Here is a 17,309-nt window from a genome sequence, read left to right as displayed (position 1 = left end):
CCTCTAAAGGTTAGCGGCTCTACCTGATCCTGCCTGGCTTACCTGAACATTTTTCACAGCCTTTCCAGGAGCCACACCTCCCAAATAAATGGGACCATTAATTTTCCAGGTAGCTCCAGTAGGAGGAAGACTTTCTTCTAGGACTCGAAGACCATCAATCACCAGTCGGCCACTGCTCTTTTCCCGAATAAATATCACCTGCATGAAGAGAAGGAAGATAGCACATCTCAGGTACATCCCAAGACTGGAGAAAAGGCTGTTTCCTCTTCTTCCAATTTTGCTATTGCAGTGCTGTGGGAAATCTTCAAAAAGTTTATCTAAAAACTCGTACCTTCTCTGAAGGTCAGGAGTTTATCTTTTCTGGTTAGCAGGTTTCTGGCAATGCAGTTGTTCTCTCCCACTTAAATTTCTTGCGATTAATTGTAATGCATGTTACATTGCTTACTCTTGCCATTACATACCCACCAATTTCTTTCAATATTTATCTTCTCCCCCTGTGGTATACTGTCTTCCTAACTGATTTACTATTCACTTTGTATCTTCCACAGCTTAGCCAATAAAAGACACTTCGTAATAATTTTTGAAAATTAAAAATCTATTGGCAGTACAGAATAAGTGAGAAATCATTAAAAACCACATTTCAGTTTATGTTGGCTACTGAACCTTTGGCTAAAATAATACGCCCAGCCTGTGTCTCTTTTTAAGCAGTATGCTTCAAGACTTTATAAGGAATACAATTTTTTGAAACTGAATTCTGAGCATGCAGCAGAATTTTAAAATGGATATTTCTAGAAAGAGTAATGGAGGGCCACCAGTGTCCATTTGACAATGGTAGCCATTTGCTGATAATGCTGTTCTCTGCCTTCAACTTACATCATGCCACTGTCCGTCATTGTATTTCTCCTGGCTTCTAATCTTCAGTTTCTTGTGGCCAACATTAAACATGAAGACCAAGCGGCCATGGGCCAAAAATAGAGTCATGAAGTCATTCTCTTCTTGATCCGAGACATAGAAGATCATGCCATGGGAGGAGCGAGTTCTCAGGCGAATGGAAAACTGAGATCTGGTAAATGAAAAGAAAGGGATTACCATAGGTAAAATGAGACTGAGGATGATCTCTAACTTCTTAAAATAATAGAGTGTAAGGAAGAATAACTAAGTAGCCATTCTATCTGATCCTAAGCAAGTTACTCCTAATTATTCCATACTTAGTATTATTAATGAATATTAAATTAGCATGGCTAGTTCAAAAATGTAAATTCTTCTCTACTTCCTTATACAACAAGGATGTATTCAACATTTAAGGAAATGTTGTTTCAGTTAAGGATATTACTGTATCTTGCTTTGAAAATATGGCTGCAGGCTGGGTGCTATGGCTCAGGCCTATAATCCCAGCAATTTGGGAAGCCAAGGCAGGAGGATCACTTGAGCCTGGGAGTTTAAGACTAGCTTGGGCAACATAGTGGAACCCCATCTCTAGAAAAAATTTAAAAAAATTAGCCAGGGATGGTGGTGCACACCTGTAGCCTCAGCTACTTGGGAGGCTGAGGTGGGAGGATCACTTGAGCCTAGAATATTGAGGCTGCAGTGAGCCATGATCATGCCACTGCCCTCCAGCTTGGGTGACAGAGCAAGACCTTGTCTCAAAAAAAAAAAAAAAACACACACAAACAAATAAACTGCAATTTAGTAAAAATATATATGTTAAAGAAGCTTATCCATGTGGACAAAATACTTGTGAGCAATACAAATAATATAATATCACTTGTGTGCTATGTAAAATACAGACTACATTTTTTTCCCAGTAAAAATTAATTAATGGATACCACATGTAAAAAGCAGCCACCTGAATGTGTAGAAATTAAACAAAACCTTGTAGAAATTTAGCCCCAGGCTATGGATAAGATAAATTTATTAGGTTAACTTCTAGTTTGATTAACTCTAAATTATTCCTGAAAAATACAAAATACTGATTCTGCCTGTTAGGCAAGTAGCAAATTATAAGGCATTAGAGATTTATTATTGAATGTTTTGCCTCTGTGAATGTTTGACAGAGCTATGCAAGACCTATGTAAAAATATTTTGGTGCTAAAACTATAATTCTTCAGTAGCATCAGGTAACCTGGAGATCTGTGAAATACTGGAAAGAGGTGATGGGGTTGGAGCTAGCTGGAGGGTCACAGACATACAAGAGTATTTGTATTTTCAATGCCTTTCCTTATTAACTTTCTAGCAGTTCAAATGCACTCCCATTTACAATCTGAAAGCAATTCGTATGGGAGAGGGAGGATGATATCAAGGTTAGACGACCAGTCATTTGAAACTTGCTCCACCTTCCTCTCCTTGTCTTTTCTTTTTGATCAAACACAGTAAACTCCTGGAAGAATGTGATTTTATGAACCTTACATTCGGAAAGTCACAGAGAATATAATTCTTTGGAAAGCATAAATCACGTACTATTTAGTATTTATTTTGATGATAACATAATAGGATTAAGGTGGCACAGAAAAGAAAGGAAAAAAAAAAGATGACATGTGGCAAACAAAGATGGAGCCCAGCCATGTCATTAAGAGTCTAGGAGTATAGGGTGTTAATTTACTTTGCACCAAAATCTTCTTTTAAGTGCTCAAATTCTTGGCGGCTGTTGGCTGTTCCTCCATATTGATAGGCGTGCTCTATTGCTCTAGGGCTGTTGGAGAGGTGACAATGAGAGTGTCTTGGAGTATTCTGCTCTGGGAATTTCAGGCCAACAGGATCCCATGAAGGTGCATCTTTACTTTTCCCTCCCTATAAAAGTAAACCAAATTAAGAGATGAAAGTGACATACTAGCAGCCAAAAATAATTTATGATGTACTCATCATTAATAAGGATTAAAAATTGTATATTATTTGTGCATTTTCCATTCATGGAATATTAGGCCCCCCCCCATCCCTACCTCTACCACTATGAGCAAATGACAGTGGTAACTGCAGCAGTAACATCAACATAGCATGCTAACGAACCCCAAATTCTTCTGCATAGTAGTAAAGCAAAATTAAACTGAAGCTATAGAGATAACTGCTCTATCATTTAAATTAAGTGCACATCTTAAACAATAGTGAAAATTGGCAAAGTTGGCAATTAAAATGACCCTGAATCAATCAACAAAATCTTCATATAAGAAACAATATTAACATTACTTTAATACACAGATTCTTATGCATGCTGTGTAAAAAGTTAACATAGCAACATCTTCAAAATACTTAAGGATATTTTTGGTGATAGGATATGTAACAGACTTTTATGTGACAGGATATAGAACAATTTTTAAACACATTGCGCTCTTAAAACTGCATGACCGATGCTAAAATTTAGAGTGGTGCAAGTAAAGGCTAACATTTAACGATTATTTAGTTTTAATTTCTGAAGCAAAATAAAAGTAAATGCAAATAAACTCAAGTATTTAGTCAGTTATTCAAGCAAATGTTTGGTGACTATCGAATGGGTAGAAGTAAAGGGGAAGGAAATCAATGTTTATACAAGCCTCCCGTGGGTGGCATGCAGTGCGGAATAGAAAGTGAGAAATGATCCCTGTTTTATAAGGGGCTGAAAATTAATTTGGAGAAACAGTTATAATAGCAAATTGGAAAGCAGGTCAGTGCCAGATAGGACCTTAGATGACTTGCTGGAGGTTTTGTTTTTTGGGTGATAAGGAGCCACACAGGTTTTGAAAGCAGGGAGGGAGTAGCCTGCTCTGGCCCATCTAGCAAGATAGCTTGCAACAAGGAAGGCCTGATAGAAGAGGAAATGTGTGGCAGCAGGGAGGACGGAGGCAAGGCAAAGTTCTCGTTCAGGATTCTGCATGAATGCACACCTTTAGTTGCTCCCGCCCCCGATTCCTATTGAAATGTCAGAACTATACGCATAAAAATAAATTCACAGCAGTCCTGGGAATCTAGGAGAGTTTCTACTGGAAGAACCAAACCGTGTGGAATTTCTGGAAGATATGAAGCAGATTGGAACAGATGGACAATAAAACCCTTAATCTCATGCAGGCAAAAGATAAGACCTACCAAAAAAAAAAAAATAGTGTTTTAGATAAATCTCAGAATTACTCTCAAAATCTAGATGTGATTTTGAGGAGAGGGCAGGTTAATTAAAGGACAGACCAGCTGTGCCAGTGTCTTGCTCTCAGGGCAGCAGCTAGTGCACTTGGATTTTGGCAGTGGAGACTCTCACAGTGGGGGTTAGGTTGGAGGAGATGGAAGCTTACAACTCTCATGTCCTAAAGGAAAGCCCACCTGGTCCCACCATTCCCTCATCCCTTCTTTATGCAGTTGTCAGGACTCATAACCTGATTTTTACTGCCACAGAAACAAGGTTTCTCTCTTGGATGGAGGAAATATACCCAGCTTCCAATACTTTTTGGTCCAGGATCTCACCTACAAATAGTGGCTATAGCTTCAAGCTGTAGGTGGGCAGAATGGGCTGGAATAGGGCTGCCAGATTCTTTAATGTCTTAGGAAAATTTCCCCAAACCCATGCTCTGTTTCAATCCCAGCGGAGTAATATGCTTTATGATGGGGGATATGATCACCTTTCTCTCGGTGAAGGGCCCAGCTGGAAAGACTTTGCACAGGGCCCGGAGTGAGGGTGAGAGAACAGAATGAGTGAGGGTAGGGGACTTTCCCAACTCTGGCTGCTTCCTGTTCTCTCCGTTTAGATGGAGAGGATCTCATGCTTTCTTAGTCAGTGCATCCACTTAGCCCTAGGTGCTCAGTGAAGCACAGGGTTATTTGAAACAGAACAATCTCAATTTACCAGCCTTGCCTTACGCTGCTTCAATGTGGGAATACATGACTATGGAGGCTCCGTCTCTCATCTGCTGCAAAAAATCAATCAACTCTGGTGTCTATAAATGGCAACCAAATAGGCTAATTCTTCTGCAGATATACACTCACACTCTTAATAATGATAAAATAGCCAAGTTATAACTTAATTACTTTACACCACACAACACAGACTCAGTTTATTATCCTAACATGGGTATGTGTATGGTGATTCTCACTGAACTCCACCAGACTTTGGCTTTACCAGTATAATATTTTGTTTTCTCTGTGGGCCTATTAGTTACAATCCCGCTGATGGTACCAGTTTAGGAAGACTCTTTTGTGTTAGATAACAGCCAAGCTAGTTGAGCTACTGAAGAAAAGGATAGCAATGTGTTATAAGGATATAGGGGTACCTTAAACAATCTAAGAGAAGATAGTATTGTGGTGTCCCAGCAGGGGCTGGAATCAATTGGAAAGCTAGAAAGAATCAGGGCACTCCCTTTCTAGAGGTTTCTGGTTTCTCAGAGCATCTCTTTTCATTTTTCTTTCTCAGCAGTTTAGCTTTCTGCCTCTCACTCTAAAAAGCAGCTTTTTCCCCCTCTGTGCATAATTAACATAGAGCCCTTAAGTTTACATGTTTTCTATTCAATAACCAGCTCAGGCTGGTCTCTCTGGGTTCTAAGTTTCCAAGGAAGAAAATATGATAGCCCAGCTTACTGCATGTGATCTACCCTGGTCCAATGATCTATATCCAAGGAAGGGAGGTCGTACATCTAAAACACAGGGCCTGCTCTCTGGGTAGGAAATCAGTTCTCAGAAAAGAGAGTGGTTTGCCAGATACCCTAGAATGATGTCTGTTACAATACATGAAATGTTTATTATTAAACACCAAATAAGCAACTTTTCTCATTTAAGTTTGAAACATAAAAATTGTTTAAAAAAATTTAAGGCTGGAGCCAGGCATGGCGCCTCACGCCTATAATCCCAGCACTTTGGGAGGCTGAGGTGGGCAGATCATGAGGTCAAGAGATCAAGACCATCCTGGCCAACAAAGTGAAACCCTGTCTCTATTAAAAATACAAAAATTAGCTGGGCATGGTGGCGTGCTCCAGTAGTCCCAGCTACTCGGGAGGCTGAGGTAGGAGAATTGCTTGAACCTGGGAGGCAAATGTTGAAGTGAGTTGAGATCACACCACTTCCAGCCTAGTGACAGGGTGAGACTTTGTCTCAAAAAAAAAAAAAAAAAAAAAAAAAAAAAAAAAAAAAAAAAAAAAAAAAAAAAAAAAAAAAAAAAAAAAAAAAAAAAAAAAAATTAAGGCGGGAACATAGGTGATAAGAGAGGTATTCACAAATACCATAGGGAAATATAAATCAACATTACCTTTTTGGAAAGCTATTTGCCTTGATCCAGTAATTCTGTCTCTAGAAATCTATCTTAAAGATTTATTCAGCAGTATACTCAAAGATTTATGTACAAAGATCTTTACTTGTAAAAGGAGAAAACTGGAAGCAACCGAAAGTCTATTAATGGTGAAATGAATATATTAAGTGATAAAATGGGATATTAGGAAGTGATTGTGAAAATAAATTATTACAATCCCAATTGCTTTGATGCAGCCTTGCTAAAAATTTAGGGCAGACGCCACATATTTTTCTTGGTAGCTATTTGTGAAGCTATTGAAACAAGGGTCAATATAAGAAAGGATTAGCAAATGTTGACATTCTAGTTACCACAAAACATAATTGAAATTTATGGTGATTCTGTATCTTGTTATTACAAAGTTGAGTTTCTGTCTAACATGATTTACCATGCTTTGTTCTGGGTCCTTATGATACATCAGGGAACGAAAGGAGTGAGCTTGCATTTTAGTAGAGGGGACAGATAATAAATAATAAACATAATAAAGAAAGCATACTAATAAAATATAAGTACTATGAAAAAAGAATAGAAAGAGGCAAAAAAGCAGTATTACTGGTGGGAGGTAGGAGGCAGGCTGCAGTATCCAATAGGAGGTCAATGTAGGTCATTGAACAGATGATAATTGAGCAATTGTAGAAGGAGGAGAAGTTGTCTGTGCAGATATTTGGGAGAAGAGTGATCCAAGTTGAAGCGAAGCTTGAATAAAGAACCTAAGGCAGGAGTTCCCATGGCCCATTCTAGGAATAGTCAGGAGGCGGGTATGGGGAGAAGAGTGAGGGAGGTGGGCAAATAGGAGGAGACGAACTCAGGGAAAGGGGCGTGGATCACATAGGGCCTCTTATGAATTGTGGTGCCTTGGGCTTTTACTCTGAGTGTAGTTGGGGGCCACTTCAAGCACAGCAATGACATGATATGATTTATATTTATAAGGATATGGCTGTTGGGTTGAGAATAGGCTGTCAGGAAACAAGGTGGAAGCAAGGAGACCTGCTAGGAGGTGAGAGATGAAAGATGCTGGTGGCATGGGCCAGGATGGGAACACTGACACCTGAGTGCACTCTTAAAACTGGATCATGACAGAGGTGGGGAGGGTTAAACTGAAAGAATGAGAAGGGATTAACAGTTCCGCTTGTAATGAAGGCAAATAATGTACACAGTGGAAGTAAATGGTTGAGAAAGAATAGTAGTCAGGATGGAATTTTAGAACTCAAGATTTTGATAATGGAGTAGCTTTAGCTGATGTCACAGACCAGCTGTGCATGTGAGTGGTTGAAGTGAAGGTCCAGGAAGGAGGGGAAAACCCGGGTAAGATCAGAAACTCGAGTAATTTCCATGATTGTGACAAAAGCCTGAAATTGTTATACAAAAGCAAATGATACTAGAGAATTATAGTACTAAATAATATGTATTATTTATACAAACTGTTAAGCATAGGAACATTTTAACCATTGTCAGGAAAAGTAGTTGGAAGTCTAAACAAACAGCTGATTCAAATTGTTCATTGGGAACAAGAACTGATGCAACAAACATGAGTGGGCCTGGACGACATTATGTTAAGTGAAATAAGGCAGGCACAGAAAGACAAATACTGTATGTTCTCATAAGTGGGAGCTAAAAATGTTGAGTTCACAGGAGAATGGAACTGTGGTTATCAGAGGCTGGGAAGGGCAGAGGCGGGAGGAGGATAGGCTGAGGTTGGTTAATGTACATAAAATTACAGCTAGATAGGAGGAAAATGTTCTGTGTCTCTATAGTATGGTAGAGTGATTATAGCTAACAATAATTTATTGTATATTTTCAAACAGCTGGAAGAGATGCTTTTCAATGTTCCCAACACAAAGAAGTAATAAGTGTTTGAGATAATATACATGCTATTACTGATTCGATTATTGCACGTTATATACATGTATTAAAAGATCACTCTGTACCCCATACATTTGTACCATTATTACATGTCAATAAAATTAAAAAAATGCTTCTGTAACAAACAAAGAACTGATGCAACAAAGCTAGTAAACTGGAATATGTGATACTGCAAAAATCCCATCTTTCCTATATACATAGTTGCAAAGTACCAAGTAAATTGTATAAAGCAGCAGTGTCTAGAACTGTGTGCATGGAATATGAGGTCAATTAGGAAGTCAGAACAGCATTATCTTTTACCTTTTTATTCTGACTTGTTTTAGGCTTGGATAAATTTTTTCCTTTTTTATGGAGGAGAAACAATGGTGAAGACTCAATGGGACACTCATAAAGAGAAGTGTGGACCTTTTCAGTATACCGCTGGAAATCTTCAACCTCCACATCTCTATCCACCCTGTGTTTGTAACAGAGGAAAAAATAAATATTAAAAATATTGTTCAGAATTACATGATGAAGATTATGGATGTCAAAGAGCTTTGACAATTAAAATGTGTGTGACTGGTCCTTACCCATCAAAACCAGAACCCTTTAAATTAACATTCAGCCAGTTAATAACTATGTGCCTGCCATCACACATTTATACTAATGAACATCTTTTCCCTCAACACACTCTGGATGATTGGAACTGCCCTTGTTTCTTCTACGTTAAATTCCTCCCTTGCTTTTTCTTGTACTCAAGGCACCCCTATTTTCTTTGTTAAGGACCTAGATTAATAGTTTTCTTTAAAGTCATGCATTAAATTAAGACTTTCTTAAATCTCCAGGTATGTTACTCTGCCATTAATGATAAGTACAAAAATAACTGCATCTAATATTTATAGCTTGCTGTATGCCAGACACTGTACAAGTTGCTTTATGTGCATTATCTTCTCATTTACCCCTCATGACAAACCTACCAAGCATGCACTATTACTATCTGCATTATGTAGGTGAAGAAATGGAGGCTTACTTAGTCAAGTTTGTATGGAAATTAAAGGGCAAAGAACCTACACAGAAACACAAGTATGACAGTTTCTCAAACACACACAAACTTTTAATTGCTGTCTCCTAATGCCTCAGATACATTTCACAGTTCTCAGTTTTAATATTTTCACTGTTGTCTTGATTTTATTTATTAATCATGCAGATGCATTAATAATAAAAATATTATACCTGGTAAAGTAGGCATTACTTATGCAGCCAGTGAAATTAGCATACTGAGCACTGATTGGTGAGCCACCGAAGTAAAACTTCTTTTCACCTGGTTGTGTCTGTTCTACTTTCCCTTTGGTAGGATTCTTACTCCCAAGTCTGCTTTTATCTACTATCAGTTCATATCTGCAAAAGAAAAAGTCTTCTTGACACACCACAGAGCTAGCATTTTACTTTGACCCACTCTAGGTTAGAGAAGCAGGCTTTCTCATGAAATTGAAATGGAACATCTGGTTAATGGAGAGAGTATGAGTTGCCAAACTCTTCATGAGGCCCAGGATAAAATGGTTAGATATTTCTATATGCAAAAAAGATCCTTCAAACCAAGATTGGAATTTAAACCCATAAAGCAAGAAATTCAGATGACTAGTCATCATCATTATTTGTGTGTGCGTGCGTAGATAAAACAGCATACCTCATGATAATCACTTAATCACATTTGTGGAAGGCCATTTTCACGGCAAAGAACATTAGATTATTTTGATCCTTACTGAAAGTGGGGCCTAGAAAAAGCCTACTCATGTTTTCTGTGTCCACAAAAGTGGACATAGAGTGGTAGCAAAGGTTCATTTCTTATTCCAGAAAACTTTCTTATTATGAAAATATATATTTAGTATTATCATTTTAAAGATGAAGTTTGAGCTTTTAAAATGTGGCCATATATGTTGCATTCTCAGTTGTTTAATTCAAGGTCTAAACAAGACCAATATTTGCTGAGTTCCTTCTATGTGCAAAATACTGCACTCCATTCAGTAGGTGAGATTAGCAGGCACTTCTCTAAGGAGATTATAACCTATTGTTTATAGGAAAAAGAATCCTTATATTTCTTTTAAGAAATTTCATAGTGATTTATTTTACATGTCTCAGAAGCTAACAGCAGTACTTTTTTGAGGAAGGTAAGTTTTTCCTTCCAGCTTTTTCGTTTTAACATTAGAAAAGGCATAGGAGAGCCTATTACTCACAGTGGTTTTTCACATAATCATGTCCCATAAATAGATATGTTGGAAAGAATACGAAGTGAGGATATGTACCTTGTGGGCGAGACAGAGGTAATGACGAAGTGGGGCAGCCCATCATTGTACTGCTTGTCCACTGACTGAACTTTGATTCCCTTTACATTCATGACGACAGTGCCGTTATCCAGTGAGATGGAGAACACGTCTGACTGAAATGCAAGCACAGGCATGTAAGTAGGGAATCTAGGGATCCGAAAGACGGAAACATTTTCAACATTTACTCAATGGTATTGCTTAACGGCAATATAGTATGTAGAAAATTTCCTTGTAAAATAATTTCTATAAATAGCTACCAAAATACCCTATTGCTTGTACTGATATTGCCTATGAAATTAAAAACATTTCAGTAGAAAAATGCATCTCCTATATTTTGAACAGAAAATTTTTGGTGACTTTGTTATGCTGGGAGTTGTCAACCCAGTCTCAGTTAGTTACTCTCCTACATTCAATCTCACTTTTAATCCCCTTGAAAAGATAGTATTTGGATTTCCTTGGGGCTGTAGCTATATGTCTAGGGAAAGGTTAATTTGCTAGTTTGGCTTTTAAAAATCTTTCACTTTGTCACCTATAGAGGCAGAAGAGACATTTTTAAAAGCAAGTTAGCTCTTCTTTTTAAAAAAAATTTGCTTATTGCTTGTCTTAAAATATTTGGCAAATGTTAATCTTGCTTCTGTTTCCTTATTTGAGCACCAGCTTCTAAAGTCTGCCCTCAAAATAGACTACTTTTTGTGGGCAAAAAGTGTTATTTAACTAACCAGGGTAGTCCAGGGCAGGTTTTGGGTCAGAAGTTCTACAAAATGCTTTGGGTAAATTCTCACAGATTTTACGGATTCCAATTAAATTGGATATAAATGTGTCAGATACAGGTAATATATATGAAAAGTGAAAGCTGCTTTTGGAAGTTATACGATGACCTGGCACATCAGTGTATATACTGATGATGACCTTTTCAAAGAGCCATCAGTTGGATCTTAGGGTCACCAATCCTGTACAGACCTTATTTTAGTCTTGAAATAACATACCTTTATGAGCTGAGCTCACATGTTTTATAGCAAATCTAAGGGAAGTATGTATGTTCTTTTTACTCTTTAATAAATTAAATCACAAATGTGTTTGTTCATAGCATACAAACAGGGACTCTTAATTTTTGTGCCAGGAATATCTTTGGCATCTTGGTAACATACAGGGACTCCTTCACAAAATGTTTTAATTGCATAAAACAAAATATATAATACAAAGGAAACCAATTATATTGAAATACAGTTTTAAAAATACTAAAATAATAATCTATGAATATTATAACTTCTTTATTAAGGCATTAAATAACAAGATCTCATAGCAGCTCTAATAACTACAGTAATTTAGAAGTAGCAATGAGCAAAAATTAGATTCTGAGATTTCTGTGACAATTGTAATGTGAAATAAAAATCTGTGATTTCTATTAATGACAAAGTCACAGGTACTTGTAATACTACTGTAGTGTGTTGCCTAGATTCATAATCAAAGAAAATGATCAATTTCAGTGAGACAAAGTAAAGATGTAATCTTTTCCCATTAAGTCCACAGACCCCTCTGATTTCTATTCATAAATCCTTGGGGGTGGATCTATGAATACCAGGTTAGGAACTCCTGATATACAATATACATATAATATTTTATAAAGTGTTTGAAATGAGGTATTTTGTGTATCTACATATGAGTCAATATTAGTCTGAATAGAAAATCACTTTTAACACGCATTAAAAATGATTTTTAATAGGCAAAACAATAAACACAAAGAAGTTTCCTCAGAGAAAAACAAATACTTACCCCTGAAGCATAATAGAATAGTAACCCATTTGGTTGTAATGTTCGGAAATTAAAACCTCCTTCAAAGCCATCAAAGAAAGATATTTTCTGAGTTGAAGCAATGAAGCTCTGCCCATTGAAATATGCTCTGCGAGATATCTGTGTGGCAAAACAAGTGAATATAGTGGTTTTGATTATTACCAAATGCTTAAAACTATCAACTTTTCACATACAGAGGGCCTTGCTTGTTAGTTTCTATGCAAATAGCTTTTTTCCCCACTTCTGGTTTATGTTGGAATTCAGGCATACACCAGGAGCTCCTCTGAGAGATGGAGTTTCATTTTCTCCACTGCTTCCAACCTGAGTGACTAATGACACTAGCACACCCTCTCTGGGTTTTAGATGCCTGACCCATGGAAAACTGAAGCAAAAGAACAAGTCACAGAGGAATCTCACACACAGGAGCCTTTCTAGTTTAATGATTCTTTTTTCTGATGGTGGCAGAAAAGAACCCAAGGTGTACCTAGGATCATGGAGAAGCTGAAAAGAGCTTTTCTAGCTTTTGAGAGTGATAAGTATTGTGTCAATTAAAAAGCTTTTGACTGAGTGGTTCTTACAAGAGAGTCTTCTGGGCATCCATAACCAACTCCCAGGGTTTCTGTCTGCTCCAGTAAATTGAAATCTTTCTTTTGAAACTGGAAGCCCTTCATGCATCCTCTGAAGTTGATATCTAGGGGAAGGTGTGCTCTTAGAGTCCTGAAAAAGAAAGTCAGCCTTCACTGATACAGCCATGCTGATGATGTTACCATGCATATGTAGGCTATGGAATTTGCATTTATTTATAGTCATTCATAATGGCTTTATAATCATTCATATTCTCATGCTTTCTTTGATAAGCACACAGCAATGTCTAATCTGTGCCTGTAGAAGAGTTTTGTTCTGAGTCAAGCCACTTTCTTCCTTATAGTTTTCAAAATGTTTTAATTATATTATCTCATTTTATCTTTATAACAATTCAGTATGATAGATGGAGACACTATTATTTCCCTTTAACAGAAGATTATTAGGTTGAATCATAGGGAACTATGATTATTATAGTGACATACATAAAAATAATCAACTCTTAGTAATTGCACAGGGTTTAACCTATAAAATGAAACTAAGAAATAAATTATTCTCTTATGCCACAAGTGATGTTAGGATTTAAACACAGGTCTTCAGACTTTTATTAATCTACGTTGTCAATGAACCCATTTTGGCATTATTTGCAACACATCTGTAATCAACAAAGGTTAGGGGAATGTCTTAATGTTTCATTATACGTAATATACAACCCTTTGGATATACAACCGTTAACAATTTGTGTAGCTCAGATGCTATTGGAGAGTTGAAAATGCGTTTAAGACTAAAGCAAAAGTAAACAGACAAATGCTGTTTTCTCTTCACACAATATTACATGTTCTACCGTTCCTGTTGTTGATGAGAAATATTGTATTAGATCATGTTCTAAGAGTAATACGATAATTGAAGAAATCTGTGATTACATCTATGAGATGCTAATTTCAGGAGGGCCTGAAGACTGACTACAGGGGACTTGCAGGTACATGAATGTGTGTGCCTGTGCTTGTCCCTGTGCGTAAAAGTAGCAAGGCTGCTAACACTGTTACCAGACCTTCCTGCATGTTGCCAGCCTAGCACATTGCTAGGAGAAAACAGCTACTTAACAAAAAGCCTTACCTAGATTGTAAGATTTCTGCAGGAGCTCCTCCAATGTATATATCTGTGAAAGGTATTTTCATCTTTTCATTATCCATGCTCTTGACATGCCTTCTGTCAACTACCAAGATCAATTTCTTATCATTGTGGTAAATGATTGAGATCTGGGAGAGATAATATATAGTAAGCTTTGATTAACTATTTAATATTCAGCTTTTTGATGACTTCCATGTATTTTAATTCTTCTGGCTATAATAGTTGTTCTTCCATGTGTTTGTGTTTGTTCACAAAATGGGGAATAGATTTTCTTTTCTCACAGACTTGAAAACTCTTGCTTCTATAACCAGCAGTTCACATTTCCTGGGAAAGGAGGTCTACATGAATAGGGAGCCAGCCCAAGAAAAATTTTGCCATTTGACCTATTGTTTCCTCCTGCTCCTTCTGACAGGATTCAGGAAAGAAATATAAATAGGTGTCATCATTCTCTTCTTTTTTAAAAACAACTTTATTCAAGTTTAGTTGATAAACAAAGAACTACACATATTTTATGTATACAATTTGATGAGTTTGGACATATGCAAACACTCATATCATCCCACAATCAAGGCAAGAGACATATCACACATTTCCCAATCTTTTCTTGGGTCCCTTTTTGATGTGTGTGTGGATGTGTGTGTGTGTGTGTGTGTGTGTGTGTGTGTGTATGTGTGTGTATGTGTGTTAAGCACACTTAACATGAGATCTATCCTCAATACATTTTAAATTATTTTTAACTATAGGCTCCATGTTGTACAGATTTATAGAACTTACTCACCTAGCACAACTGAAACTTTATATCCCCTGCAATGCCTATTGTATTCCCAAGCAGGTGCCTTCTGGAATCTAGATTGCATGTTATCAGGTGTAATTTTTTTTGGTGACACAGTGAGCAGCTCTAATGAATCTGCAAAAATGCTAGTCAGAGAAATAGTTAAAATATTCTTTTATTGTAAACCATTCTCAGGAAGCTATGGACTTTGAACTGAAAAGGGAAATATAGCCTCTTACCCTTTGCATTTTGGTTCAACTTAAAACATATTATGACTTGTATACACTTTATTAAATTGTATATTTAAAATAGTTAATAAAAATGGATGGAGTATATTTTCAGCAGTCTGCATATCTGTTTCAAAACTAAAGGGGATTCTTTGTGAGTTCTCTTTATAAGGAAAACTGTGCTAATATTTTCTAAATTCTGAATAAGTGGTTTAAAAGGAAATTCCGTATTTATTTATATGTATTCTTGTTACATTTATTGGGGCTCAAAGGATAAACAAACAAACAAAATGGCTGTGTATCTACACTCTGACTCATTCAACAAATGTATGGAAGTATTCTATAGGAATACTAATGGCAGTATTTAAGATTAATAGAAGCCTTCTGGTTAATTAAGCAATTAAAAGGAATTTTCCAGTGACTTTTTAATTGGAACACCAATAGGACAAATACATTCATTGTTTTAAAGCAAATGTTTTCCTGGGGTTGAGAAGGTGAGGTCCATCAATTGCTCCTTAGATATGAAAGTTCTCAGTTTATTTACTATCCTGCCTATCTCATTTGACCACCTGATTAGATCAACAGATCTAAGTATAAAAAACAAAAGCAAAGCCACCCAAACCGCAATGATTTGTACCTCATGGTATTTTGCATCATTAATTTGAGCTTTCTTTAATGTATCTTCAAGGTGCACTGGACCATTGCTGAATCCAAAATCGTAGAACACATGTAGGTAACCATTGCGCATTTCCAGTCTGAAAAACATACTCTGGGGAGAGAAAGAAGTTGTAAGATAAGAACATCTGCTATTATGCTAATAGAATCAGATTTAGCTGAATTTGAGAAATAAGACTGTATTTTTAATTATTGGAGTGATTTGAAGACTAAGGAAGTCTCATGAAATTCTTATAAAATAAAAGTGACAATGGCTGGGTGCAGTGGCTCACACCTATAATCCCAGTACTTTGGGAGGACAAGGTGAGTGGATCACTTGAGGCCAGGAGTTCAAGAACAGCCCGGCCAACATGGCAAAATCTCATCTCTACTAAAAATACAAAAATTAGTCAGGTGTGGTGGCAGGTGCCTGTAATCCCAGCTACTCAGGAGGCTGAGGCAGGAGAATTCCTTGAACTCTGGAGGCAGAGGTTGCAGTGAGCCAAGACCGTCCCAGTATGCTCCAGTCTGGGCTACAGAACAAGACTCTGTCTCAAAAAAACAAACAAACAAACAAACAAAGAAACTACAAAACAACAACAACAACAAAAGTGACAGCTACTTCCATATCAGCAGCTATTTCTCATCTTAATATATAAAAGTTAATATTTATACATGGTGTAAAAAAAAAACAAACAAACCTTCTTTTGTTTTCATTCTACTTTCCAAATTAATGGATGAAGTTTTAAGTCTGCATTATTGCCCTTAAGAGAATCTTGAAAACAGAGTATAGTATACGATGTTTATTCAACTGCCTTGTCTTTAGGCAACTTTTGAAAATTATAATAGGCCAACAGATGTGATTGAATTTATCTTAGGATGAAAATTAGTAATATTAAAAAATAATCTCATGGCATATCAAAAAGAATTCTCCCATATTATCAGCAAATATGGATTTAAAAAAAGAAGGCCATTGCTGAATTGTTTTAAAACACTGGATTTATGTAAATAAATATAGAATGATTATGCACTTGGACCACATGATGTTTGAGAACCAAAAAATTTTGTGACACTCAAGTAATTTACTGGTGTGGTTTGCTTGTTTCAGAAGATAGTTCATAGATACAAGAAGTCAATGGATTTGAAAAATAAAGCACTGTGGCAAAGTCCCTGTTCTACAGGAAGTGATCTCCTGAGTGGAGTTTGTACATTCCTGGGAGTGTGGAAAACAACCTATTGGAGTTTAGGAAGAAAATATTTCAACTTCTATTTATACTAATTTAAAAAATCTAAAATACAAAAGAAAATATTTCAATGTCTATTTATACTCACTAAAAAACCTAAAATAGAGAAAGAAACTAACTTTTAATATTTAATACATGAACAAATTGTCTCTGGGCCTTCATTTCATCCTTTTGTCAGACTTTCACAGGATTCACATAATATGTGAGGCTTCCCAAAAGGGGTTCCATACTTGAAGGGTTGAAGGTGGCTCCTCATCCATTTCATTGCTTCTAGCCTATTGCAATTTATTGCAGTTTATATGTGCCTAGTTACATGGATTTAAGGGTGATATAACCTAAAAAGCAGAATATTTACACTCAATTCGTATTGAGATATAGAGTGATATGAAAACATTTTGAGACACACAGATATTTGCTGGCTACTTCCTACAAATTACTAAAAATGCTGTCAAGTTTATAGAGGGTTACACATTTTCCTTTGTAACATGAATTATTCTAAATTTGTTGAAC

The 17,309-nt window shown here is 36.6% G+C and overlaps 1 protein-coding gene across 2 annotated transcripts in view; it reads right to left on the bottom strand.

The window, feature by feature from the left end:
* LAMA4 (laminin subunit alpha 4) overlaps positions 1-17,309 on the bottom strand; it is a 153,741-nt gene that overhangs the window by 10,883 nt on the left and 125,549 nt on the right. For both annotated transcript variants that reach the window (XM_017509236.2, XM_017509235.2), the window contains exons 25-34: positions 15,539-15,670; positions 13,888-14,030; positions 12,768-12,906; positions 12,172-12,309; positions 10,378-10,511; positions 9,308-9,472; positions 8,396-8,549; positions 2,600-2,787; positions 874-1,063; positions 43-198 (exon numbers count right to left, since the gene is read on the bottom strand). In XM_017509236.2, the coding sequence (XP_017364725.1) occupies positions 43-198; positions 874-1,063; positions 2,600-2,787; positions 8,396-8,549; positions 9,308-9,472; positions 10,378-10,511; positions 12,172-12,309; positions 12,768-12,906; positions 13,888-14,030; positions 15,539-15,670 (1,539 nt within the window). The remainder of the gene's footprint in view (positions 1-42; positions 199-873; positions 1,064-2,599; positions 2,788-8,395; positions 8,550-9,307; positions 9,473-10,377; positions 10,512-12,171; positions 12,310-12,767; positions 12,907-13,887; positions 14,031-15,538; positions 15,671-17,309) is intronic.

The sequence above is a fragment of the Cebus imitator genome, unplaced genomic scaffold (assembly GCF_001604975.1).
Source record: "Cebus imitator isolate Cc_AM_T3 unplaced genomic scaffold, Cebus_imitator-1.0 Scaffold413, whole genome shotgun sequence".
In the NCBI taxonomy this organism is placed as follows: Eukaryota; Metazoa; Chordata; class Mammalia; order Primates; family Cebidae; genus Cebus; species Cebus imitator.
This window is presented reverse-complemented; position numbering and strand designations above follow the sequence as displayed.